Source organism: Eublepharis macularius, chromosome 6, assembly GCF_028583425.1.
Source record: "Eublepharis macularius isolate TG4126 chromosome 6, MPM_Emac_v1.0, whole genome shotgun sequence".
NCBI classification, from domain to species: domain Eukaryota; kingdom Metazoa; phylum Chordata; class Lepidosauria; order Squamata; family Eublepharidae; genus Eublepharis; species Eublepharis macularius.
Window position 1 is genome coordinate 101,806,917 of NC_072795.1, and position 27,400 is coordinate 101,834,316.

General features: G+C 43.9%; 1 protein-coding gene and 1 pseudogene across 1 annotated transcript; one reads left to right on the forward strand and one right to left on the reverse strand.

The window, feature by feature from the left end:
- Positions 1-556: 556 nt before the first annotated feature.
- Positions 557-27,313, forward strand: SLC35G1 (solute carrier family 35 member G1). Its single transcript, XM_054984106.1, has 3 exons — positions 557-876; positions 17,322-17,499; positions 24,843-27,313. The coding sequence occupies exons 1-3, from the start codon at positions 663-665 to the stop codon at positions 25,600-25,602; spliced, it is 1,152 nt and encodes a 383-aa protein (XP_054840081.1). The 5' UTR covers positions 557-662; the 3' UTR covers positions 25,603-27,313.
- Positions 8,015-9,160, reverse strand: LOC129331930 (stAR-related lipid transfer protein 3-like; annotated as a pseudogene).
- Positions 27,314-27,400: the final 87 nt, after the last annotated feature.

Here is a 27,400-nt window from a genome sequence, read left to right on the forward strand (position 1 = left end):
AGACTTCCAGATAACTCGAAATCTCACATACTGTTTTGTCATAGTTGGATTGCAATTTTTGTTTTTCATTTTCTTTTCTGTGGTTCAACTATGCTATCTTCAATCTCTGCCCCTTCGTTTTCTCAGCATTGCAGATTGGGGACTGAGACGGGCTTGATTTTGCCCAAAGCCACATAGGGTACGAGTAACTTTCGAACCAGGGATTGTGTCTGGGCAGGAACAATAATAAACAGGTCTACTCAGAGACAAATCCATGTTATCCAACAGTGCTTACTCCCAAAAAACTGTCTTTAGGATTACAGCTTAAGCTAGTCACGCTAGTTTCCAATATAACTGTAGCAGCATTAGTCCAACGTCAAGACTTTGGGGCATGACTTTAGGGCATAACTTGCGCTTTCCCATAGGCAACCACAGACACAGTCGGCTGCAATCCCCAAATACTCAAGAAAGAGGGGAGAGGCCCCCACGCAGACTATAAAAAACGATTTAGGGGCTGAGACCTTTCGAACTGCGGCGACCTCGACACAGCAAAATCCCTCTCAGGAATTCGTCCCGCCTCGTCCAGGGAGCGGGGCGGCGCCAGGGCTGAAGGGCCGCATGCGCAGGGAGGGAGCCGGCTACTTGCCGGCAGACAGTTGGAAGCCAAAAGCTCCGAGGTTCTGATGGTGCCGCCTCCGAGTAGCGCCCAGGGCGCTGCTCAGCCTTCCGGGGCTGGGCATGGGGCGCGGAGCGACGACGAAGATGCCAAGCTGCCCAGCCAGTGCCGGGCGCAGGACTTGGAAGCGGCGGTCGCTGCCCGGCCGGGCGTCCGCCTGTGGTGCCGCTGTTCTCGCTGCCTCCGCGGAAAGGTCCCCTGGAGAGGCGGGACGCCCGTGGGTGAGGAAGGCTGGCAGGCAGGCGGGTGTCGGCGCCAGGCTGACTGGTGGGCCTCCTCCCTCTTCTTCAGAGGCGGCTGGAGTCACTTGGGCGCCCTCCGTGGCCTCAGGCAGGGGTGCTCCGGGTCAGGGGAAAAGGCAGGACGAGCGCCCGCCCACGGGGTCCCGCTCGCCTCGGTGTCTGCTAGCTTCGGCTCCGTTTCAGTCTTGTTCTCTCTCTCCCATAGCCAGGGTTGTCAGCTCTGGGTCGGGAAATTCCTGGAGATTTGGGGCGAGAGCCTGGGAGGCAGGGTTTGGGAAGGGGAGAGAGCTCAGCAGAGATGTCATGCCATAGAATTTGCCCTACAAAGCTGTCATCTCTTGGGAAAGCGAATCCCTTTAGCCTGGAGGACATTTGTAATTCTGAGAGATCTCCAGGCCCCACCTGGAGGTTGACAAACCTATCTCTACCCATTTGTTGCTTTTATATTATTCTTTATTCTCTGTCTCTGTCTCTGTCTCTCTCTCTCTCTACATATTCTTCTTTTGTCCTAATTTTACAACTTTTAAAAAGCACAGCCAGAAATGCTCCTCACACCTGTTTGTTCTGCCCGGATTAACCCTAAATGTTTCTTCTCCGCATATGATTCCACATGGGAAACAGGAAGCCAAAAACCATCCCTTTGCTACTTTATAACCTCTCTGGCCTCAAGATTGCTTAACATGTGCTATTTCCTCCTTAATGGGCTTCTGTCTAACAGAAGGTTAGACAGATGGATTTCGTCCATCCTTTGGTTCATGGATGAAATGGGGATTCAAAGGGCCTCTGTTAGCCACATGATGTTTGCCTGCTCTTTTGCTAGCAACTAGATGTGCTTTTGCCCTATCATTGTTCCAAAGAGCTCAGTATGGCATACACAGTCTCCTTCTCTTCATGTTATCATCAGAACAGCCATACAAGGTAGGTTAGGCTGAGAGTGTGTGTGACTGGCCCAAAGTCAGTGGTGAGCTTCTTAACTGAGTGGGAATTTGAAAAGAGGTCTCCCAAATCCTAGTCAGTCACTAATATTTACACTGTAGTGGAAACCAATAATAGATAACTTTATGAAGATTATATAATCATGATGTATTTAGAAATTAAGGGAGGCACTCAAGCAATCCTTTGTGGTTTTTCTGTGTTCTGCTAGTGGTTGTGCTGCCAGCAGAATTGCAGTGTGTAGCATGCCCTGTCTTCATGTGCCTTTGAGCGTGTATGATACTTGTTCTTTTTGAGCTAGCGTTGCATGCCTCAGGGTCAGTCAGGGTCACTACTCTGAAGCAAACTTGCTGTTTTTCTGTACATTATGTGAGTGCCTTTAGATGCTTTACATTGTTACACCCTGATTTAATGCCTAACTTTCACTAAAGTGGTCATTTTGTGTCTGGGTTATACAGTTTCGTGATTGAGAGGGGTTCATCCTCCAAACTCACAAAAAAATCCCTGCACAAAGCAAACTGGTTGATAGGGAAAACGCTAATTCTTCTTGATGTGCTAATATTTGATATACTGGGGATTGCTTGGAATGGAGAAACCTCTACCTGGAGTTCGAAGTAGTACAGTCTATGTGCATGTTTTCTGTCATGGTGAGAACAAGGCCTCTGTTTCTCAGTGTGATACATAACCAGCTTAAAAGAAGACATAATTTAATATTCATATAAAGAATACAGAGATTAATGATAACTTTGCCTTGCTGGCATACACTTTTCTCTGTTTTACTATGGGGAAATGTTATTTTATCTCCTCCATGAAACAGCAATGAAGGAATATCTGCTTGGATAGAAAGTGCTGTGAATTAGTTCACATACAACAATTTGCAGACTTTGCATTCCCCGCTCTGAAATGTTGTGTTTTGTTCAGACCCTAGATGATTATGAGCAAATGAAAAACGTTTTTGCATGGTGATACTCCCAAGTGAAAGCATTTTTTAAAAGTACTATAAGACTGAATTTGATCAAAGTGTCTCCATGTTAGTAGTGCCTGTGTCTTCCCAAGGAAATGGAATGACTTTGTTAGTTGTTTACCATTACCTGGAAGTGTTTTTTGGTTTTGTGGCATTTGAATAGGAATTGTAAGGTTTTGCTTTGGGGTTTGGAACAAGGGCAGAAACAAGAACACAGAAGTGGTGATTGCTTAAAGTGGCCCATCTTATATATAGTCTGTCTTATATATAACATGGATCCTATTTCCTTTCAGCATTTATTGCTCAGATGCACTGTTATGGTTCTCCAAACCTGAAATTATTTCTTTCTTGATAAGAACTCCTTAGCCTCTAGTTATGTATCATCATGTTGATAATTGATCCACTTCTGGAGAAAGCAGCTTTTGCTTTGTTGTTTTCCCCAGTTTACATGCTTCACTTTATTGCTACCTTCTCTGATGCTGTGTGCCATATAAATAAGCATTTCTGTGTTCATAAAGTAAGTACAGCAGGGAAGTACAAAAAACAGGGAATAAAAATTATGATATTCGTCAGAATAGAATTGGCCAAAAAACAGAAACAAAGACATTGATTATTGATAAAGCAACTTTCTTCAGCCTGCAGAGAAACTCTGGGTGTCACTGTATGATCACCGCTTTGGGGACCCTCTTGGGGTGGAAAGGTAGCGTAAAAAGGTTAAAAACAAATTAAAAATAAAAATAAATAATATGCAGTGCCATGGTATGCAAGACCATTCAGTCTTGGTATTTTGTCAGTGTTGCATTGAAAGCTATTGTGGTTTGAGATCCATCATTTCTAAAAAAACTGCTGTTTGTGTAAGGAACTTCTATACCATGTCTACAGAAAAAAAATCTATTTGAAGCTGCTTGCAGACCAAAACAGTCACAAAATACAATAAAGCAAAAAAAATTAATCATATTTATAATATATAATAATTCATTACAAATAACAGCAATCCTAGGAGTCATCATATGGAAATTGTTGTAATTTCTTTGGCATTCTGGAATACGTACACAGGTCTTCTTCTTTTTTTAAAGTACTATAACTCCACTTACAATAAGTTCATTGTTAATACATAAGATAATATTTTCAGACATTCTTGATAGAATTTTTTACACAGAAATTACTTTAGAAAAATAGTGCATTGTTAATGAGTGAAATGTGCATAGTTTATCCACAGTTGCAGGGGGTTGGTTTGTTAAAGTGTGTTGAAAACCCAAAGAACTACTTTTGGTATACTGGAAGGATTTTCAGTTTCAACAGATGCCCCTTTATGCCGTATCAAAAACTCCTCTTGAAGGTGCTTTCAGTTTCAAAGGGGTCTGGCCATATGTTGGAGGAACTCCTTGGACATGCAGAGCTAGTTACATGATTCTTTGGATACTGGCCTGCTTGAATAACTCCAGTATTTGGTTTAGCGCCTTATTCCCGGGATAATCTAATATACTTCTACATAAGAAATGTAATAATCTGCTCGTGTTTTTCCAGTCTGTGGACCAGCATGTCTTTGGATTTCAGCTTGGGGTAATAATGTAATTAAGGGATCAAAATCACTATTAGTCTGTAGTGGGTAGATGTCATGAGCTCTGTCAAGAACTTTACTGTAAGTTGGAAGGGAAAATGATAGTTTGCTTCTAACAACAATCAAGATTTTTTTTTAAAAAAAGCATCATCTGTACACGCTACCTGTTGCAAATGTCTGCCTGTTACAGTCATGTTTGGCCTTGATGATAGTTCTTCACATTACAGTTGTTACAGGAAACACTGGTGTTTTCTGTAGCAAATGCGCACAGTGTAACTGTAAAGTATGTGCATATCAATAACTGTCTCTATCTGAATATCTGAGAACTTTAGCCCAATCAAGATTCCTAGAAACATGGGTGTGTTTGCCTGATATCTGTGCCCTTACACTGACTGGCTCATCAATGACCAGCCCAAACCCCTGACCTAGAAACATATAATTTGGGGAGAACATTTCTTTCATGTTGTAAACACCCACTAAGAAGTGGTTTTAAGAAATTCACTCCCTAAGGGGGTAAAAAGGGGTAACATATGTATTCCCAAAGGGATATAGCTTCCCTGTGTGGCTGGCAGGCTGCTGCCTGCTTGCACTCCCGCCCACTACCAGCTTGGCTACTCTTCCCTGATTGGGCCAGCCTCTCAAGATCATTTGCATATGTGGGCTGATTGGGGTTAACAACATTCCCCACCTCATCCCCTCAACAAACACCTTTGTGAAGCTCAGGTACTATGCTATTATACTACCAAACTAACTTTTAAAAAAACCACAAAGCAAAAAATGTTACTGCCACAAACCCACGTCAAACTCAGGCTTGGGCTGACCTTTTCCTACCCTGAGGTAAAACTTCTCCTCTTTAAGCCTATGAAGCTGTATACTTGGCTGGGAAGCCTCTGGTAGCGTGGTTGATGTGCAGCTTCAACTTTCTTTAATATCCTTAAGGAATATTAAAAATGGAATGGTTACCCAGCCAAGCCTTAGTAGGGGACAGATCAGGGGTTTATGCTTCCCTTAAGCAGAAACTGGCACACAAGGCTTGGGGGAGGTTCAAAATGTAACTGAAGGTTTATTTACAGTAGGTGAAGTTATAAGGCAGGTAGGCAGGTGTTTGAACTGAAGTAACGCAGAAAAGTTTTTGTACAGCAACTTCACTGGTGTGAGGCACAAAACACTTGGTTTCTTCGAGAGGTTGACACTGCTTCACAAATGTTTCACTTTTTACACACAAACAGCATGACTTTCCCTCCTCTCCAGACTTTAGGGTGCTCCACTGAGTCAAACCCTTACTAGATTCTGGACAGGCGTTATAGTTATGAGCTACAGCCCTTTTCCAGGCACTGAAGGGAGAGTCCTTTTTTTAAAAAAATATATTTTATTTGTTTTAGTTCCATCTTATTCTAATAACAAAATTAATCAAAAGTCTTACATTCTTTGGATACATATTATAAATAATACATTCCATTTCATCTCTACAGTTCCATCATAATTATACTATTTTCACTATGCTATTATCACTATAAGTCTGTATTCTTCCATTCTAGTACTACTTTACTCTGATCATTCATTTGATTGTATTCTGCTAACATATAGTTATGTTTCTATTTTATACTTCTGTTTAACCCATCAATAAAACGGAGTCCATTTTTGTTTTCCACCATGTCCATTTATTTCTTTTATTAATTCTGTCAGTGTATCCATTTCTGCTGTCTCTAAGACTTTCTCTATTAATTCTTCTTTTGTTGGTATATCTGTGTTTTCCCAGTATCTGGCATATACTATTCTCGCTGCTGTTATTATATGTATTATCAAATATATATTTTCCCTATTTAGCTCCTCCGGTATTATATTTAACAGGAGCATTTCCGGTTTATAGGGTATGTTTATTTCTAGCAACAGCTCATTTCTTGCAACACCTCATGTATCCCTTTCCAATATCTCTTCGCTTTTTTACATAACCACCATATATGGGAAAAGGTGCCCACTTTTTCTTTGCACATCCAACATTTATTTGGTATTTCAGTGTACATCTTTGCTGATTTTTCTGGTGTCACATACCACCTATAGAACATTTTATATAGATTTTTTTAAAAGGTGGTTGATTTTGTTATTTTGATGTTTACTCTCCATGACTGTAGCCATTGCTCCACAATCTGTGCTGTGCCCCAGATTTTGTTCTCACTTTACCATATGGACTTTTAAAGCCTCCTCTTCTGTCTTCAATTGTTTCATGAAGGCATATAATTTTCCTATCAGTTTTCCATCTGTTTCTAACAGCAACTTATCGAAAGGGCATCATTCCATGTAGAATCCCTGTGTTTTGTCTTTGGCAAATTTGGATTCTATTTGCGCTCTTAGCCACCATCCTGTCTCTATGTTCTGTTCTTTTAGTTCTTCTGTTGACTTTAGCTTACCATTCTCCCTCAATAGCTGTTCATAGATGTGGATATTCTCCCACCTTAATAAATTTGGTTGGGTGAATGCTTCCACTGGTGATACCCATCTTGGTGTTTTGGTATATATTTGGGGTTTAAAGGAGACTCCTTTCTACCCACTTCCTTGGCCCACTATAATTCCCAGATCTCTTAAGTCTAAGCAGGAGTTAGTGCTGTTTTTTCCCCACTTTAGTCCAAAGACTAAAAGTGCTTCATAAACATTACTTCCTCTCACAGAGGATTCTCTGGCTGACCCTCTCTGGTCAAAAGCCAGGTTCCAACTCCCTTTCACTCCCTTGTTTACTCTCCAACTCCAACTGGCTGCCCCCTCAACATTCTATCCCCAACTGCCATTTCAGGCTAGCTACATGGGGGAGGGGGGAGGAAACATGTCAATCATACACTTACTGTCTGGAAATCTCAGCATCTGAAGCTGAGTCCATCACAGTTACATACCCATAAATATTATAACTGGATTTAAAGTAGCTGAATACTGTAGCAAAGCACGGTTATCAAACTATTCAATAAGTAGCTGAGAAAACTTACAATGTGGGGTTTAAGGGAATGAGAGGTACAGTCAAGACAGGGACAACTATAAAAGCTCAAAACCTACAGGAAAACCACCACTACCCCTGTCAAAGTAATATATAAACAGTTATAAACCATCCAATTAAAACTTTCTAAAAATAAGAACATGTTTTTCTTTTATGTGGGGCTGTGTTTTAGATTTTGCACGTGTGAGCATTGACATTGTTGCAGTGTTTAGTAAGATCCACGGCTGATTCTTTGTAGCAATGAATATTTGCTCATTAATCTTAGGCTCCTCAGGGTGCCCAATGAGTTCCAGCCCATTCACATTAGATTTTGCACGTGTGAGCATTGACATTGTTGCAGTGTTTAGTAAGATCCACGGCTGATTCTTTGTAGCAATGAATATTTGCTCATTAATCTTAGGCTCCTCAGGGTGCCCAATGAGTTCCAGCCCATTCACATTGAGAATATACTGCTACTTGTAAGCTGATTTTAAATGGCAAATCTCCTGGGAACTGAGATGGACTAAACACAAATCTGTGTATTGTTCAACCTTGAGCACACAGTTGTTGAATGTTATCAAACATTGCTTCTCAGCTTTCAGGATATGATTCCAAGTTACCTAGCAACTGACAAGAGCTGACAGTTTTATAATCTCCATAATCATGTTAGATTATATACATTTTTGAGGAAAAAATACTAGTTTTGCATCACTGGTATCATACCCTTAAGACTGCAAAGATTTACTGATGGTATGTTGACCAAGTTGGAAGTTGGCAGGTGTAAGCTGTGAACTGTTGCCATCTCTGCTGAAATGTAGCAGTCTCTCCTTCTCTCAATATGATGCACGTTGACAAAGTCCCTGGATGAAACCACACCGCCAACATATCCACAGCCACATTGTAGGATATTGTTTTGTTGTCAATTTGTTGCAATATCTGGCACATTAACAAGGTTTTATTCTACAAGACTATCTTCTCAGGCTGGAGAATAATCTTCTGGTAGAATCAGTAGGACATTGTAGGACACCCTTGAGGATGAAAACCTTGCCATAGAATGGCATTTCAAGGTTGTGAATCGTGTGTCCAAAGTCATTGCATCTCTCAAAGTTCCAGTTCTTGTCTTGAGCTAGAATCTGGTCCATCGCTTCCACGGCCATCTTGCCTTGCCAGACGTATTCCCTCTCCTCATTGGCTATTGTCCTCTTTCCCAGTAGCTCATCATCTGACTCGTCTGACCCTGCAACAGATTCTGGAGGGAAATAGAACTAGCCATCAGATGGCATTCCTGAATAGAGATGGGATCCACAGGCCACTGCAGCCTGAGCTGCCAAGTAACATTGCTTTTCCTCCTGAGGTAACACTTTGAAATCCAGAAACCATGTTTCCCATCAGGCAAGGACAAAGGAGACGATGGGCAGGAGATAACCAAAAGTATCTTTGATCAGGAGGTCTGAGAGAAGATAACCTGCACTATTGGGAAGGCACTATACACCAAAGTGGAGATCGAAATAATCCACCAGTGGCAGAGGCTTACAACAGCATATTCCAGAAGCTGCAACGAGAACCAGAAACCAGCCAAGAGAAGTATGTCCAAAAAAGATTATTTAAAGTTGTAGTAGACAATTTCTTCTTTCAAATTATACTGGATACTTTTCAAGGTGTTCAGCTCAGTTATCCAGAGGAGCGAGATGAAAAGGAGGTCGAAGGTCACAAAGAGGCAAAATGTCTGCTGAACACCAGAAATGATCCTTCTCCTTTTAGGAGAAAAGTGGTGGTGGGGGAGAAGCCCTTGCTGCGTGAGAGTGAGGAAGTAATGGCGGGAAGCTCTGCACCAGGTCACCATTTGGCAAGCCCCATGGTTTGCTCATTCTTGGACAGATTGAGGGAGTCCTCAGAGACTCATGCATGGATGTGTCATCTGTGACCTCTCTGATGGCTCACAGGCCAACCTCAGCCTCCTCCTGGGATTCCTATGTTAACAAAGTAAGATGTTTATGCATTAGGATATCTTCCTTTAATTAGTTCATTTTAAGTTAATAGGGATTCCAATTGTATAACTAATTAACAAATAGAGAAAGTCCTGTTTGAGTTTTAGTCATACTGTCATTCAGTGAAGGTAGATATCCTAACTTATAGTGAAATTTTAATGCCCTGTTGGCTCTATGTGGGGTTGTTTCTACACTGCGAGGATTCTTCATATTCATCTTCGTTCTTCTGTGCCTCCACACATGGGGACTGCGCAGGCGCAGGCCAGCCGCCGGAGAATTTTCTAGAGCTTCCATGGCTCCGAAGGGGCCGTTTGTCGCGCGCCTCAGCGACCGTCTTCCCGCCCAAACGGTCACGTGATCCTCCAGCGACCAACGGCCCCTTCCCTCAGTTCTCTTCTTGCCGCCGCTTGGAGAGAACGTGAGCTTCGTTGCTCTGTGCTTTTTTGTGCTTCGTGCTTTATTCTGACTGATTGCTTGGCTTTTGACTTCAGACTTCGTGACCTCGACTATTCTTCGGATCTCGTTTTGGACTTTGTTGTGGACTCGGTAATTTGACTCGGACTGTTTTTGACCTTCCCTTCGCGTGCCCCTGAAGATGGCCTCAAAGGCTCTCTTCAAGCATTGCCTCCAATGCCACACGAAAATGGCCAAGACCGATGGCCATGAACTGTGCCTGTTTTGTTTGGGGGAGACCCATAATGTGTCGGCCTGTAAGATTTGCCAGGGCTTCACCAGCAAGGCCCGACAGGAGCGCAAGGCCCGACTGAACTCCTCCCTGTGGCAGAAGGTCATGTCCGGAGGCGCTCCGTTGCCCTCCCCCAAGGCCGGCCCTAGCCCCTCTGCCGAACGGCATTCAAGAGCTGGCTCAGTGGCCTCCGCGAGGTCGGGGTCGAAACCGCGTCCCCCGAGTACCTCGGCGTCGAGAGCGGCCTCTCCAGCGCAGGGACCGGTGCGGCCGCCCCGTAGCGCGTCATCTACCAGGTCGGATCCGAGACCAGCTTCGGAACCGAGGATCCTGGTACCGAGTCCCCGGTCGGAACCGACGACTGGTTCGATCCCGATCAAGACGAAGAGGTCGAAGCCGAGGTCCCCTTCGAAGGTGAGGAGCGCGTCGGTTCCGAGGTCTTCTTCGGAACCAGCGAAGAAGAAGAAGAAGACCAAGCACCATCGGTCGCCGCGTCCCGCTCCTCAGGAGGAGGTCATCGTGCTTCCTCACACGCCTTCCCCTCATCTGGGCTCCCCGGAGCCAGAAGACATCTCCGTTCCGGTGCCGGATCCGATGGCCTTCGAGACGGTGCCCGCAGAATTCTCGTCGGGGCCGGAGCCGAGCCCGCACCGTCGGAGCCGACCATCGCTTGCCCTTCGGTCGCCGAGGCTGGAACCGAGCCCGTCTCCCCGTCGGAGCCGTCCGTCGCCTGCCCGTCCGTCTCCACCTCCGGTCGGTCGTGAGCGGCATGGTTCCGGGGACAGTGTCCGATCAGTCCGGTCCGCTGCGTCCCGGCATCGACAGGCTTCCTACCTCCCCTCGCCATACCGTTGCCAATGGGAGGGGGCACCTGCGGGCTTCTCCGTGTCGGAACCGAGGCCTTCGACATCGAGGTCGGCGTGGGCTCCCCCTCCGCTCCAGGTTCCGGAATCCCAGCTCGGTTCCGATGAGGAGGATGTGGAGAGCTTTGGCGGCTACCAGTCGGAGTCCTGGTCCAAACCATCGCCAGCTGAGGAGCTAGTGCCATCGGCGGACTCGCCATTCGAGGACCTCCGCATCTACGCCGACCAGATGGCAAGGATGGCCAAGGCTCTCGAGATGGATATCTCTTCAGCAGTCCCCCAGACCAAGGACAAGCTCCTCAAACGTATTTACGGGGACAATCCGGCGTACGTTGGCTTCCCCATGCTCGAGGGTATTGAGGAGATTGTGGAGAAGGTGTGGCAGGTGCCCTGTGATCAACCTCCAACATCCAAGCGCATCGAGCAGCTTTACAAGATCAAGCAGGGCACCTTGCCGGCGTTGGTGAAGCACCCTCCACCTTCCTCCTTGGTCACAGAGGAGTTCAACCCCCGACGATCGGGTCACTCCTCGGTGCCTGCCGATAAGGAGGGCAAGAAGCTGGATGCCATGGGCAGGCGCCAGTACATTGTCTCTTCACTGGGTCTGAGGATCGCCAACTACCAGACCATCATGGCAGGGTACCAGCTGTACCTCTGGGAGAAGTTGGCATCCTATACACGAGACCTCCCTCCTGAGCAGAAGGCTGTGGTGTCCCTGCTGCAGACGGAGGCTGTGAGGCTGTCTAAGCAGCAGATGAACGCTGGGAGCCACGCTGCTGACACTGCTGCTAGAGGGATGGCGTCGGCGGTGGTCCTCAGGCGCCACTCCTGGTTGCGGTCTACGGCCCTGTCCCAAGAGGTGCGTTCCAGGGTGGAGAGCATGCCATTTGAAGGGGACTCGCTGTTCTCCAAGTCCACCGACGAGACCCTGAAAAAGAAAAAAGAGGACAGGCAGACGGCGCGATCCTTGGGTCTGGCTCCAGTGGACAAGCCCTCCTCCAGGTCACGGTACGCTCCCCGGTCTGGCCCTTACCACTACCAGGGCAGATACCAACAGCAGCGGCCGGGCTACCAGCAGTATCCTGCCTACCAGCAGCGGCCTTACCCTCCCGCACAACAGCAAAGGAGGCGTCGGCCCTTCAAGCCTCGTCCGGCACAACAACCGGCCCAGCAGAAAGATCAGCAGGGCGCCGGGAGGCAGTACTGACGGGTCACGCCAGCCGTATCCCCGAACTTTTCGGACAGACTGAGTCCACTCCTCTCTGAGTGGGAGTCAATAACATCTGACTCATGGGTCTTAACGATTGTTGAACTGGGATACGGGCTGGAGTTTGTTGAGCTGCCTAGATGCAGTTCACCCCTGACAGCTGTCAATAACACTATGGCCGAGCTAGATGCGGAGATCGTGTCGCTCTTGGCCAAGGGTGCTGTGGAAGAATTGCCCTATGAGGACTCTGTAAAGGGTTTCTTCTCTAGGTTCTTCCTGGTCCCTAAGAAGGATGGGGGCTTACGTCCCATTTTAGATCTGAGGGGCCTTAATGCCTTCCTCAAGGTGACCAAATTCAAGATGGTTACGTTGGCGGCTGTGATCGCCTTGCTGAAACAGGGAGATTGGTTTGCGGTTCTTGACTTAAAAGACGCATACTTTCACGTGGGCATACGGAAGGAGCACAGGAAGTACCTGAGCTTTGTGTACCGGCAAAGGGTTTTCCAGTATAAGGTGCTCCCCTTTGGCCTGTCCACTGCCCCACGAGTGTTCACTAAATGTGTGGCCCCTGTAGTTTCCTTCCTGCGGGAGGAAGGCTGTACCATCTTTCCGTACCTCGATGACTGGCTCATCGTGGCTGAATCGGAGTCTAGGCTGGTGCAGGACATTGCCTTGGTACTTAGCACTTGCCAACGCCTGGGGCTCCTGGTGAACTTGGAGAAATCCAAGCTGGTGCCCAACTGCAAGGTGTCCTACATTGGTGCACTGTTAGACTCTGTGGAGGGTAAGGCTCTGCTCCCCTTGGAGAGGGCTCGGTCCCTAAGGGGTCTAGTGTCCATGTTTAAAAGGAACCGGTTCCAGTCTGTGCGCACTATCCAGTGCTTACTAGGGCATATGGCAGCGGCCACCTCTGTGGTGCCTTTCGCTAGGCTGCGTATGCGCCCTCTCCAGAACTGGTTTGTGCGGAGGTACGATGCTCTGCTGCACCCTCCGTCCCTCAAATTCTCTATCCCGAGGGTCATCCTCTCCTCCTTGGACTGGTGGCTGTCTGATGACAACTTGTTTAGAGGGACCCCTTTTGGGTATCAGCACCATGACGTCACGGTTACCACTGATGCCTCCCTGTTGGGATGGGGGGCTTACTGTGGTGATGTGTCTGTGCAAGATGTCTGGTCTGACAGGGAAAAGACCCTCCATATCAATGTGCTTGAACTAAGGGCCATTCGTTTTGCACTTGTGTCTCTTACAGCACTGCTGAGAAATCGTCAGGTCTTGGTGCAGACGGACAACACGACTGCCATGTACTACGTGAATCAGCAGGGGGGCACAGTGTCCATGGCCCTGTGCCGGGAAGCCACGCTCACTTGGCAGTGGGCTATCAGGAACGGCGTGTCGCTCCGTGCTATACACGTGGCTGGGTCAGACAATGCCCGGGCAGATGCCCTCAGCAGGGTCCCTTTGCTGGACCACGAGTGGGAACTGAACGTAGAGTGCGTTGGGCCGATCTTCCAGATGTGGGGTCATCCAGTGATAGACGTGTTCGCCACTGCGGCGACCACCAAGGCCCACACGTTCTGTTCCAGGGCAGGGAGCGACCCCCTCTCTATTGGGGATGCCTTCCAGTTTACGTGGACGCAGGGCTTGCACTACATGTTTCCTCCATTCCCCTTGATCCCCAGGGTCCTGTGCAAGATAGAGGAGGACGGGACGGACTGCATCCTGGTGGCCCCCTTCTGGCCACGGCAGGTTTGGTTCCCGAAGCTCCTGCGGATGTCCCAACGGACATATGTGAGTCTGCCCCCTCGGCAAGACCTTCTCCTAAACGGGAGCCTAGTCCACCACGATCCCAGGAAGCTGCACCTAACGGCTTGGCGGATCGTTCCTCCCCGATAGGCTTTACTGACGAGGTACAGAGGGTTCTCCTGAATGCTCGTCGGCCATCCACTAGGCGCGCTTATGCGGCCAAGTGGCGCAGGTTTGAGCTCTGGGCACTTGCCAGAGGTGTGGTGCCTGACAGCAGTCCCTTGGGGGTTGTGTTCGAGTATTTGTGCCACTTGCGTGGCCTGGGCTTGAAGGTGTCCTCCCTCAAGGTACACTTGGCAGCGATATCAGCTGCTCACGCCCGAGTTGAGGGTGCTACGGTGTTTTCTCACCCACAATCCCGCCAGTTCCTTAAGGGCATGTACAATCTTTACCCACCTGTGTCGGCGCCAGTACCTCAGTGGTCGCTGTCCTTGGTGCTCTCGCGTCTCATGTTGCCTCCGTTTGAACCTATGGCTACATGCCCCTTGGATATGCTATCCTACAAGGTAGCATTCTTGGTGGCCGTCACATCGGCCAGAAGGGTCAGTGAGCTGTCTGCACTGCGGTCTGACCCTCCCTTTCTTGTGTTTCATCCCAGCAAGGTGGTCCTGCGTCCCTGCCTCGAGTTCCTGCCCAAGGTGGTGTCCGCCTTCCACCTCTCGCAGGATATCTCACTGCCTGCATTCTTTCCTCAACCTTCCTCTAAGGGGGAAAAGGCCCTTCATTCCCTAGACTTGAAGAGGGCCCTAGCCTATTACCTGGATAGGACGAAGGGATTCCGCTCCTGTCCTCACCTGTTTGTATGTTTTGGGGCCAAGGACAAGGGTAACAGGGCTTCCTCACAGACCCTGTCTAGGTGGATTGTGACGGCCATTAACAAGGCCTATTCCCTGGCAGGGGTGGCTTGCCCGCTTCATGTCAGAGCCCACTCCACGCGGTCCCAAGCATCCTCTTCGGCACTCCTCAGGGGGGTGCCCCTGGTTAACATTTGTAAAGCAGCCACATGGTCCTCTGCAGACACCTTTGTCAGGCATTACGCCGTTGATGTCAATGCGGAGCAGGATGTATCTGTGGCCAAGGCTGTCCTACACTCCCTTTTATCCTGAGGGAGTTTTGGAATGACTTTCTTGGCGTACCTGTTGGGTACCCTTGAGTGAAAGTGTGTATATATGTACCTGGGTGTGTGTATATATGTAAATATTGAGTATTTATGTGTCCTTACACAGTATTTTTACATAGATGTATATATGCATATCTATTTATTGTTGATCTTGTTTGCTTAATAAAATTGTGTTGGACTTCACCCCCGCCTTCCTTATTGTGTGAAGCTTGGTACACTCCCATGTGTGGAGGCACAGAAGAACGAAGATGAAAACAGGGTTAACATACCTGTAACTTATGTTCATCGAGTTCTTCTGTGCTGACACACAACCCTCCCTCTTACCCCGCTGTGAACTCCAATGCACGGTATTGTGATGGCTGTAACGGAAATTGGTGTTTTTAAGGTGTTACGGCTGAAGTGTGTTGGTCAAGCGGCGGCAAGGGAGAACTGAGGGAAGGGGCCGTTGGTCGCTGGAGGATCACGTGACCGTTTGGGTGGGAAGACGGTCGCTGAGGCGCGCGACAAACGGCCCCTTCGGAGCCATGGAAGCTCTAGAAAATTCTCCGGCGGCTGGCCTGCGTCTGCGCATTCCCCATGTGTGTCAGCACAGAAGAACTCGATGAACATAAGTTACAGGTATGTTAACCCTGTTTTACTTTCATTGCCCCTGCAAATGCAGAGGATTGTGCATTGACTGTAAAACTGCCACACAATGGCATTTTCTGCATACTTTCCTTTGCCTTTTTTCCCACTTCTCCCTTCCACCTATGCTGCACAGTGACTCCATGTTGGCTCTCAGGGGCATGGTCATCATGGCTGCCACGGTTACATGTTGACTCTTTTGTTCTTTTATTCATGCATGTGCTATAGCACTATAACAGTTCTATTAAAATTTGAAACTGGTAAGTGGCATTCTACTATGGTAGCCTAACATCAACATACTGATAGTATACCACCAGCCATCTTGCAGCTTCCCCTTCCCTCCCAGGCATTTGACCAAAAATAGCTTTCGCCTTTCCCCTTAAAAACATAACTGGAGACTTCAGCATGGACTGAAGAAATTCAACATGGGCAATAGTACACTCAGGAGAGAAGTGATGTGTTAAGAGATCTAAGGTTGTTTCCAGTTGAAGATCCAGGGAGCTTTCTCTGGAATGATGGAGCTACCAGCATCTCTTCCCCCCCCCCCCATCTCCTGTATGGCTACTACAGAATAAGATAACAAGTTAAGTCCTTGTGACACTAAAAGAGGCCCTGGGATTGGTGGTGGAGGGATAGGAAGTTGGCTGTCTAACCAGATTTCTAAAGCAACAGATAACCAGCATGGTTTAGTGGAAAGAATGTTAAATTTGCATAAGGGACATTTAAGGTTGAATCCCTGCTCATCTATGAAACTTTTGTAGTTAGGCATCACTATTTTTGAACCCAAATTATTAAGAGGAACACAGTATGTGAGGAGGGGGTGAATCCCTAATATGGTTGTCACAGGTGTCTCAGTCCAATAGCTTTGTCATGTGAAATACTCCATGGAAGCATGGAATTCTCTGTTCTCTAGATTGTCCAGATTGGTGTTTGCATATTTGTTGGACAGAACTCTAGGCTTCTGTTATCTTGGTGAACTGAGCATAGAGTTTTCTGATTCTAGTATCAGGATAGTTCTTTGGTCTCTGTAATGAAAGCAGGAGATTTGTGAAATAACTCTCTGTGATGGACCCAAAGGGGATATTTGTATGTGCCAGAGACACCTAGATATACCTAGTACATCTACAGTTTTTAAAATAAGCTCAGATGGTGTATTTTGGAAAGGAACTTGGTTAACCAGACTATCATATCAAAAATTACTCTTAATACTTTCAGCTTCAATACATATTTAGTGTTTGTTTCCTTCTCTCCCAAAGGTGAGAGCCTGTGTGGTGTAGTGATTAGAGTGTTGGACTAGGATCTGGGAGACCCAGGCTTAAATCCCCATTCTGCCATGGAAGCTCACTGGGTGACCTTATGCCAGTCACACATTCTCAGCCTAACCTACCTCACAGGGTCGTTGTGAGGATAAAATGGAGGAGAATGATGTAAGCCGCTTTGGGTCCCCATAGGGGAGAAAGACGGGATATAGATGAAGTAAATAAATGAAGTAAATACATAATTGTTGAAAACTTAGATAATGCATGATCTAAGTCCAATAGCACCAACTAGATTTATTTTTACGGTATTGTTGGACCCAGATCTTGCTCTTCTACTGCAGACCAAAATGGGTACTTGAAATTTAGATAATGCATGTAAACTTTTAAAATACAGCTCAAAAAATTACAGTTAAATTGTTAGTGGCTAATTTGAAACTACAATTTTTCTGTTGCAGGAGTAAACAAAAAGAACTGTCCGGGACTTGGCCTGTTCTATACGATGCTGTCTGCTCTTTTCTTCTCAGTGGCTTCATTATTTCTAAAGAAGATTGAAGATATGCATTCAGTAGAAGCCAGTGCCTTTAGATGTGTTTTCCAAATGATGTTTGTTCTTCCTGGTTTAATATACTACAAGTAAGTATTACATCTTTTGTACGAGGATAGCTGTTTTATAATGCAATTAGATTGGGAGAGGTAACTAGTGTAATTGTTAACAATTTCAAATAATGTTATTAGTTTGAAAATAATAAAGAAAATATTTGATTATTCTTGGAGACTTCCTGCCTTTTGTAAATAAAGCATGTCCCTGTGTCAACTTATATGACATAATTCTACGGCAAGTTCTCTGAGGAAGGCAGGAAGTCTTCAAGAGTAAACAAGTAAATTGGGTTTTTTTAATGCTTTAAAATACATCTATATAAAGATACTTTTAACTTTAAGATATCTTAAAGCTCAAAGATATAATCATCGAATGAGGATTAAAATTCTAATATATTATGAGACAATCTGTTCATTTAAACTTTTGTTTTTAAAAGCCTATTTTACCCATTGGAACATGATGCATTGTTTGGAACATCTGTGGTTTGAGAACTGGACAACTGACCAACTCTAATGCGATTTGCGTCTCCCAAGTAAACGTGTGTTATGGTGGTATCAAACCTGATTAGCTGTATTGTCCTTCTAGTGTTAAGCCCTTATATTTCTCTGAAAGTACAAAATTTCAAGGCAGTCCATGAATTGAAGGTTGTTGAGAATGAAGGAGATGGGAGATAACTGCAAGAACAGAGGGGCTGCAAGAAGAGAGTACAAACATAAGTGAAACTGTATAAGCAGAATATTCCAAAAGTCTTGAGAGATAAATTTCTGAGTCTAGCCTCCATAGGGAAGGAGTGTGGCTCAGCATCAGAGCAGCTGCTTTGTGTGCAGACAATCCCAAGTTTAATCCTTGACATCTCCTGTTAAAAGCATCACTTAATGAAAGATCTGAGAAATCTGCAGAGCCACTCTTAATCAGAGTAGACCGTACTGACCTTCATTGACCAAAGGCCTGATTTATCGTAAGGTAGCTTCATGTGTTTATGTGATTTTTTTAGAAAGGAAAGCCTAACATAACAGGAAGTAATACAAGAGGCCTTATTTGGGAATATTTTAATGAAATTCCTCTACCTGTGGATAAGACAGGCATGTGTTTAAAATGCAAACCATGCAGCACAGAAATGCAAGATCTGATTGCTTGAATGAAACAGCTTCATGAGAAGTGATTCTTCTCAGACCGAAGATGATGGAGGGAACATATCTGAGCATCCAGGATCCTTCAGGTTAGTTAACTTTCTTTTTTTTTTTTTTGAAAAATTTTTTATTGGGTTAGAACATTTTTATTTTTACATTACAATCAATTTTCCCCTAATTTTTCGTTTCTAACCCCCTCCCTTTCCCCCCCTTTTGTTGACTTCCAACAGCTTTCCCACCCTCTGTCCCTTTTCCCTTACTTCTATTAAATTCCTCTGTCTAAAACAGATATACATTCTCCATTATATTAAGCAGTGCATCATTAACTCCTTTAATTATTATACACCCAAACTATACGTCTTTAGATAAACAATTTATCCCATTTTCCAGTTTTGAATAATTCTATATAAACCTATATATCATAAACCATAAAAATTTCCCACATTTAAATCAAACAATTTGATTTATTCTCTATATATTACTCATTTCAACTTTTTATGGTAATTCTATATAACTCCTCAGATACTCAATCAATTTAACTCTTCTATACATTCAGTTTGGTGCATATAAATCTTGTCAAAGAAAGAAAATATTGTTAGTTAGTCAATCCTCATGTTTAAACCTTATCATTAATTATTCTCTATCAGTTGACCTATACATATCTATATATATCTCAATCAATTAATCTAACTGCTTATAAATTCACATTTCTCTTCCTCCCCCGGTAAAGTCACCCCTCTCTTTTATACTTTTATTATATTTCAGTAGTTCTCAAACTGCCACAGTTTTCCTCCCACCTCCCATTTCTTCTCCAGGTATTGTTTCAGCTTCTCCCAGTCTGTGTTGAACTGCCCTGAGTCCAGATCTCTCAGTTTTCTTGTCATCTTGTCCATTTCAGCCATATACAGCAATTTGTAGATCCAATCTTCAATAGTTGGTACTTCTTGTACTTTCCATTTCTGCGCATACAAAAGTCTAGCTGCTGCAGTCATATAAAAAATCAACGTCCTATGATGGGCTGGAATTCCCTCCATTCCCAAGTTTAGCAGCAGGAGTTCTGGGTTCTTATTTATTTGAAACTGTAAAATTTCACTCATTTCTCTTATTATTTCCCCCCAGAACTGCCTAGCTACCTCACACGACCACCACATATGATAGAGGGAGCCCTCATGTTTCTTACATTTCCAGCATTTATTAGAAGTATTCAAATTCCCTAGCGCAATCTTCTTTGGTGTCATGTACCAACGATAGATCATTTTGAAAATGTTCTCTTTAATATTGATACATGTCGTTGTCTTCATTGTAGTTTTCCACAAGTATTCCCATGCCTCCATTGTTATTTCTTTATTGAAATTTATAGCCCATTTCACCATGTGTGTTTTAACTATCTCATCCTCAGTATACCATTTCAGCAATACTTGGTATACCTTGGATATTCTTTTCTTGTCTTCTTTAAGAAGGGTCTGCTCTAGTTCCGAGTTCTCTGTTCGTATGCCCCCTTTTGCAAAGTCTGAGTTGTATAAGTCTCTAATCTGTCTATACTGAAACCAATCATAGTTAGGTGATAGTTCCTCTTGCGTCTTTATTCTAAGTTTAGATACTTCAATCTTAGTTATTTCTTTGTACGTTAAACATTGTTGTTCATTATCCACAGCTCTCGGATCTATCACCTCATATGGAACCACCCACAAGGGGGTTCCTTCTTGTAGGTAAGTTCTATACTTCTTCCAGATTGTAAATAGACTTCTCCTTACAAAATGATGCAGGAACATCGAGTTGACCTTTACTTTGTCATGCCATAGGTATGCGTGCCATCCAAAAATTTTTTTATATCCCTCTAGGGCTAATAGTTTCTTATTCTTTAATGTCATCCACTCTTTTAGCCAAACTAGGCAGATTGCATCATGGTAAAGTCTCAGATTGGGCAGTTGCATTCCGCCTCTCTCCTTTGCATCTTGTAAAACTTTTACTTTCACTCGAGGCTTCTTGCCTGCCCAAACAAAATCTGATATTTTCCTCTGCCATTTTTCAAATTGTTTAGAGTCTCTGATGATTGGTATTGTCTGTAACAAAAACATTACTCTTGGTAACACATTCATCTTAACTGCTGCAATCCTGCCCAACAGGTTAGTTAACTTTCTTATTCCTTAAAGACTGCCTGGCTTACCTGGCCAAACCCTTTTGATGAATCTGTATTTGAGTTCTCATCACACAATGCCGTTGTGTGATTAGAAAATAATAGACAGATCTTTTCGTACAGTTTTATTACTGAATTCATACTGAGTGCCAGTGTATGGAATGAGTAATGTTAAATGAGCAATATGGTAGTAACTGACTGCATTAACTTCTTTTGTTTAGGAGGATTCAGCCTCATGGACTGTCCATCCTTCAACATCATTGCTATCTACAGTTTCAAATTTATATTCTGATGATACCAGTATTCTAGTCAGATCATAAATGTCACATGAATACAGCATAGCATCTGTAAGAAACAGTCCATCATCCAGAAACATCAATAAATTAGTTTGTAGTAAGAACCAACAGATCACAGCAGGATGTAATCAGTGAAAAAATAGCTCTCTATTTGTGTAGCAAAGCCTCCTTTTCATACGGCTGAGAACACATGCTTGGAAGCTACAGTTGTTCCAGAATGCTGTAGCTGAAATGTTGTCTGGAGTAGGTCATAGGGACTACATCATTCCAGCCATTTTCCACCTACAGGGGATCCCAATTTACTTCTGGGTAATAATAATAATAATAACATTCGATTTATATACCGCCCTTCAGGACAACTTAATGCCCACTCAGAGCGGTTTACAAAGTATGTCATTATTATCCCCACAACAAAACACCCTGTGAGGTGGGTGGGGCTGAGAGAGCTCCAGAGAACTGTGACTAGCCCAAGGGTACAATTCAAGGTGCTAGTATTGAATTTTAAAGCCCTATACAGCTTAAGGCCAGCATACCTTGAGCAACACCTACTCCCATATGAACCTTCCTGACCACTATGTTTACCTTTGGAAGCCCTGCTTTGGGTGCCTCTGACATCTGAGGCTAGATGGGTGGCAAAAGAAGAAAGGACTTCCTCAGTGGTGGTGCTGAATCTTTGGAACTCCTTCCCCAGGGAGATTCTTCTGTCTCCCTCTATTATTTTCCTCCGCCAGCAGGTGAAGACTTTTTTGTTTTATTCGGCATTCCCTCATCAACTGTTATTAGCCCTTCTCCCTGTTTGTGACTTTGTTTTATTTAATTTTTTAAATAATATATATTTATATTTTAAACACCATATTTAATGTTCTGAAATGTTTTTAAAGTTCTGATGTTCACTACCTTGGAGACCCTGTATTAGGTGGAAAGGCAGCATAGAAATGTTTTAAATAAATATAACATGTCTTGTGTTCTACTTCTGTGCACAATGACCAATGTAAATAAACCTTTTAAAAACTGTTTTAGAGACTTAATAAACCCATAGGACGTGCTGGTGACATGTCGGTTTTCTCAAAGCTCAAAATTAAGAATTATTTCTAACCTTCATTATCTAGGAAGTAAGGTTGGGATACTCCTATTGAAGAAAAGCATAGCTGAGAACAAAACAAGATTCACATCTCAAAATCCAATACTGATTTTACAATACAATCTTATGCAGAGTTGCTTCTGTATAAAGCCAATGGTCTTGGAGTGGGTCTAACTCTGGTTAGGCCTGCATTGTTATTTTGAACACAGAACTTAAGTGATACCATTAGCTTGTCACTACATCTACATGCCACCTCAAGATAGGTCTTGCAAGTTCTAAAGCTCATTAAGGGCTGGTACACTCTAGCTAGCAGCCCCCAAGAGAATCCAAAGTTGATTTTACTCCAATCAGATAGATTAAAACCATAATTTACAGTGTCATCCTAAGCAGTTACACCCTTCTAAGACCATTAATGTAAACAGACTTAGAAGGATGTAACTCTGCTTAGGATGAGTCTGTTAAATAACTAGCCAGATGTAGGCTTAATTTTTAAAAGGTGTATCCCGGGGTCCCCAACATTGTTGAATCTGTGTGCATTTTTGAAATTCTGACAACAGTTAGTGGATGCCACCATGAAATGGCTGCCACAGAGGGAGTTCAGCTAACCACAAAATGGCAGCCATGGGTTGCTGAGGCCAAGCACAAAACACTGGGAGGTTCCATACTGTCTTCCCATGTTGGAGGCTGCTGCTACCAAATGGGTGTTCCCTGCAGACCCAAAGGTGATTATGCTTCCTGTGCTCTTCTGAAGGAGCTCCTGCTCCCCTAAAGAGGAGGAAGGCCAGGACTGGCTGTCTCTGTCGGGGAAGAAACAAATGAGTGCCAGGAAACACATTGGGGGACACCATGGCACTCGTGAGTACCATTCTGGGGATCACATGTATATTAAAGCAATTTATTCTGAATTATTTTTCAGATTAATTTTGCAGCAATATCAAAAATATGGTGATTTGGTTATTTTATTTACCCAAGCTAACTGAAGCCAAAACCTGTAAAGTCATTGAGAAGTGAACCATCTCTAATTCAACAGGTTGATCTTGGAGAATATTTCTGCCATACTGTTTTAAGAAGACAACTGTCATCACCAAACAGACATTTTACTTGTTTAATGAGAAGAACAGGCTTATTTAAGTTTTTTAATCCTGCTTTTTGTTTATGTCTGAAGTTGGTTACAATTCCAAAAATTAACACATTAAAAAAGAGATAATAGCATTTAATAGTTGTCACCAGGGCATGCACCTCAATGTCAATTATCTTTCCTGCTCAGGGAGGGCTGTGGCTCTAGTGAATGGCACCCCTGGCCACCTGTTTATCCAACAGAAAGCCCAGGTCCAGCAGCATCCCTAGGCTACAAACCTACTTCTTTGGGGGAAGTTGAGCCCAATCCAGGCTAGGAGACATCCCAATTCCTGAATCAAACTGACTCCTACCAATAGCACCTCAATTTTGTCAGAATTAAGTTTAAGCTTGTTAGCTCTAATCCATTTCAAAACTGCCTCCAGGGACCTGTTCACAGTTTCCACGGCCTCCCTGGGATCTGCTGGAAGTGTAATATTAGAACTAAGTGTTATTCCCATATTGGTGGCATAACCTGGACTGAAACCTAATTGAAATGGATTCAAACAATCTGTTTCTTTCAGGAATCCCTGATGTTTCCCAGATGCCACTTGATCAACTACCTTTCTCTAGAATGGTACATTTGAGACTGGATGGTAGTTACTCAGCTCTCCTGGGTCCAAAATAGGAGTGGATGTATACATACCCACCCCAAGCATTTATTGTATCTCAGACCCAGTCTACTAGTGCCCCCATCCACAGATTTAAGTAGCCAAAGAGGGGCAGGAGTTCTACAAGCAGGTCTCTGTCCACATCTTCAGACTAAACAAGTTGAAAGGTATCACGCAGAACTGGACAAGTTGGCATCCTGGGACCATCCAATCCTGCCATTGCTAATGCAAAGTCCAAGTTAGAATGAATGCAAGAGATGTTATTCACAAATTGTCATACCAAGCTGCAGAACAGTCCACTTCCTCCTGTAGGCCAGAACCCCGTAGGCCCCTGACTATAGTTCTGCACATCGACATTGTGCAAATGTACTATACATAGGGTTGCCAGATGGCTCCCCCCCCCACCCCCCAATTGGATAGAGGCTCTGAAACTTACCCTATTTTTATGCCTTTGTGCTCCCGGCCCCAGCATGATGTTGTCTCTCAGAAGTGACGTCATCACTGGTGTGCAAAGGACTGGGCAGGTTGGCTGGACAGCCACTCCCATGGCATGCAGCAGGTCAGGGGCTGGGTGAGTGTGCCAGCTGCTCCCTGGATGCACAGCAGGCTGAGCATGCTAGCAGGCCAGCCTCCAGTGCATAAGAGGCTTAGATGGGCCAGCAGTCTGGCACACAGATCTCTAGGTTTTTAATAATAATAACATTCGATTTATATACCTGTTTAACTGTTTCCCCCAGACAGTCCAACAAAAAGCTAGACACTTGGCTACCCTAATTGTGCAGATTTTTGATCTTAAGGGCATTTTTTAAAGTAAGCTCAGTTAAAATCAGAACCTTAAGTATTCAGGCTGCTGAGCATCAGCAAAATTTGCACAAAAGAGTTTAATGGTACCTTTCTAACAATCCTTAGAATAATCTGTTATCTTGAACTTCCACTGTGATCACAATTGCCCAGCTTCACTGATGCTTCAAGCCATGAGATATCATTGTGCTTCTCTTTCATTTTAGGACAGGATTTCTGGGTCCAAAAGGCAAACGAGTCGTTCTTTTCTTCCGTGGATTGCTTGGCTCTAGTGCAATGATTCTTCTCTACTATGCTTTCCAAGTAATGCCTCTTGCTGATGCCACGGTCATTACTTTCAGCAGTCCAGTTTTCACATCGCTGTTGGCCTGGATATTTCTGAAGGAGAAATACAGTCCTTGGGATCTTCTTTTCACCCTGTTCACAATCACTGGAGTGGTGCTGATTGCAAGGCCACCTTTTTTGTTTGGATCCAAAGTAGCAGGAATTGAAGGAACCTACACAGATCATCTTAAAGGGACAATAGCAGCTGTAACAAGTGCAATATTTGCGGCTTCAACTTTAGTTATACTAAGAAAAGTGGGGAAATCTGTGCACTATTTTTTGTCCATCTGGTATTATGCAGTAATTGGATTAATAGTCTGCATGATAGCACTTTTTGTAATGGATGTATGGAGTTTGCCTCATTGTGGCAAAGATAGATTTCTCTTAATATTAATTGGACTCTTTGGGGTGGGTGGTCAGATATTTCTTACAAAAGCATTGCAAATAGAAAAGGCAGGTCCTGTTGCTATAATGAAAACTATGGATGTTGTGTTTGCTTTTATCTTTCAAATTCTTTTCCTCAATCATTTGCCCACCTGGTGGACAGTAGGGGGAGCCCTTTGTGTAGTAGCTAGTAGCTGTGGGATTGTTATTCGGAAATGGAGACAAAGTTCAAAAGAAGCTAAAAAAAATGAAATCTAACCAGGTGACACTGGCTACTATTCCATTGCTCAAATAGAGCAAAGCTCTTCAATTATATTAGAGTATCTATTTATCTGTGCCTTGTTCAGCAACTACAACCACCTGTCCTGTAAGCAGGGATCCTGGTATTATAGCTTGCTGGTTCTATACATGGGCTGTGATCCAGAGAAGTTTGAAATTTTTATGCCCTAAAGGTTTTTTTCTTAATCCACTAGGTATCCTTGAGTCCTTGGAAATAACTAAAATAGCTCTTAATCCCCTAGCCACAATTTCCTGTTACTTATGCCTTTTCATACATTACATAGAAAAGGGGAAGAAAGAAGCTTAAGCAACTTGCATATATTCTTTCCCTGCTATTTTTAATTTGAAGTGTGTCTTTTTGTCATTCCTTCAGTGAGGTCTGCAAGCTGTAGCATCTGCTGGGGCTCTTAGATCTCATCTTAGGAGAGATCCATTAGAAGTAGGAAAAGAAGTGCAAGTCACTCGTATTTCATCAGTTTCTATTTCTTTATAATGTATGGAACTATCTTTGCATGTGAATAATTTGCGCATTGATCCAAGAACTTACCTATACCCATAGTGTTTTTGTGCTTGCCATAGCAGATGGTGCTCCGGGTAGTTCCTGCCAGCAGTAGGGACCTTCTTTGGTGTGTATAAACTGAATCAGGCCCAACTAATATTTCCACTTTTACCAAGAATATATAATCTAAATATCCAAAAAGTCAGTCCAGTTAGCGCTGTTCTAAAGTATACCACAGTACAGCTACGTAAACTTTTAAAATACAAAGGAAGATCTGTTTGGAAGCTGTCTGCACCTGAAACATCTAATTACCCCATACCCTCCTGTATACTTAGGAATGTATATTGTTTGATGCTAAATTTAGTACTGAGAGCTACCATATTTATCTAAAGGGAAGATCTCTGAATGGAAAATGACAACCTTAAAAACGGTTATACACAAAGCTTTTTGTTACCATGTATACCTATAATTTGAACATGAAATTAAGGTGAACCCCTAGTTTTCTTCATGGCATTCCTGGTGGGAAAAGTAATCTTCCTTTCAGGTAAAGAGGGATATTAGGCACAGAAGTTGATAGGATACTTATTTATTTGAAGTAATTTTACAGGATTGCACATAATTTCAAATTGAAAAGCTATAATAGCTATCCCTAAGATTGCTATATCTCTCTTGGGTACTTTTTGTATCTATACAGCAAGCATTATTCTGTATTCTCTGTACCGCAGTGTTTTCCTGAATTTTTCAGCCAGTCCATTTATCTAGGGACGGTAGGCTGTAGTTGTTAAAGGCTTGATCCTGCAGCACTTCTCCTCAGACATGAAGTACCCCCTCCCCACTGTCTTACCATATGTGTAGAAAATTCTTACTCCAGAAGTAGCTACTACAGTTATCCTCAATAAGGTGCCCATGGGTGCTATGGCACCTGCCAGTGTATTTCCTGGTGCCGTAATATTCTTCTCCAAAGAAAAGAACCAAACTTGGCTTTCCCCTACTTCACTGGAAGAACTCAGGAGGCATCACCTTTGTGTCTTCAGGAAGCACCCATTCAGAAACAGCTATGTATACCACTGGAGAATGCTTGGTTTGGAACCTCCCACATTTTGTGATTTATTTAGTTCATTTATTTGCTTACTTTATCATCCGCCTGCCTTGTTGAGATTTTTTTTCATTACTCAGTTTTAATTCTTTCAAAATGCCCTTTGTGAAAATAAAGGTTTACAAAAGATATTTGCAACGTGAGACGTCTTTGAAAACAGGGCTGTGGGAGATTGATAGCAA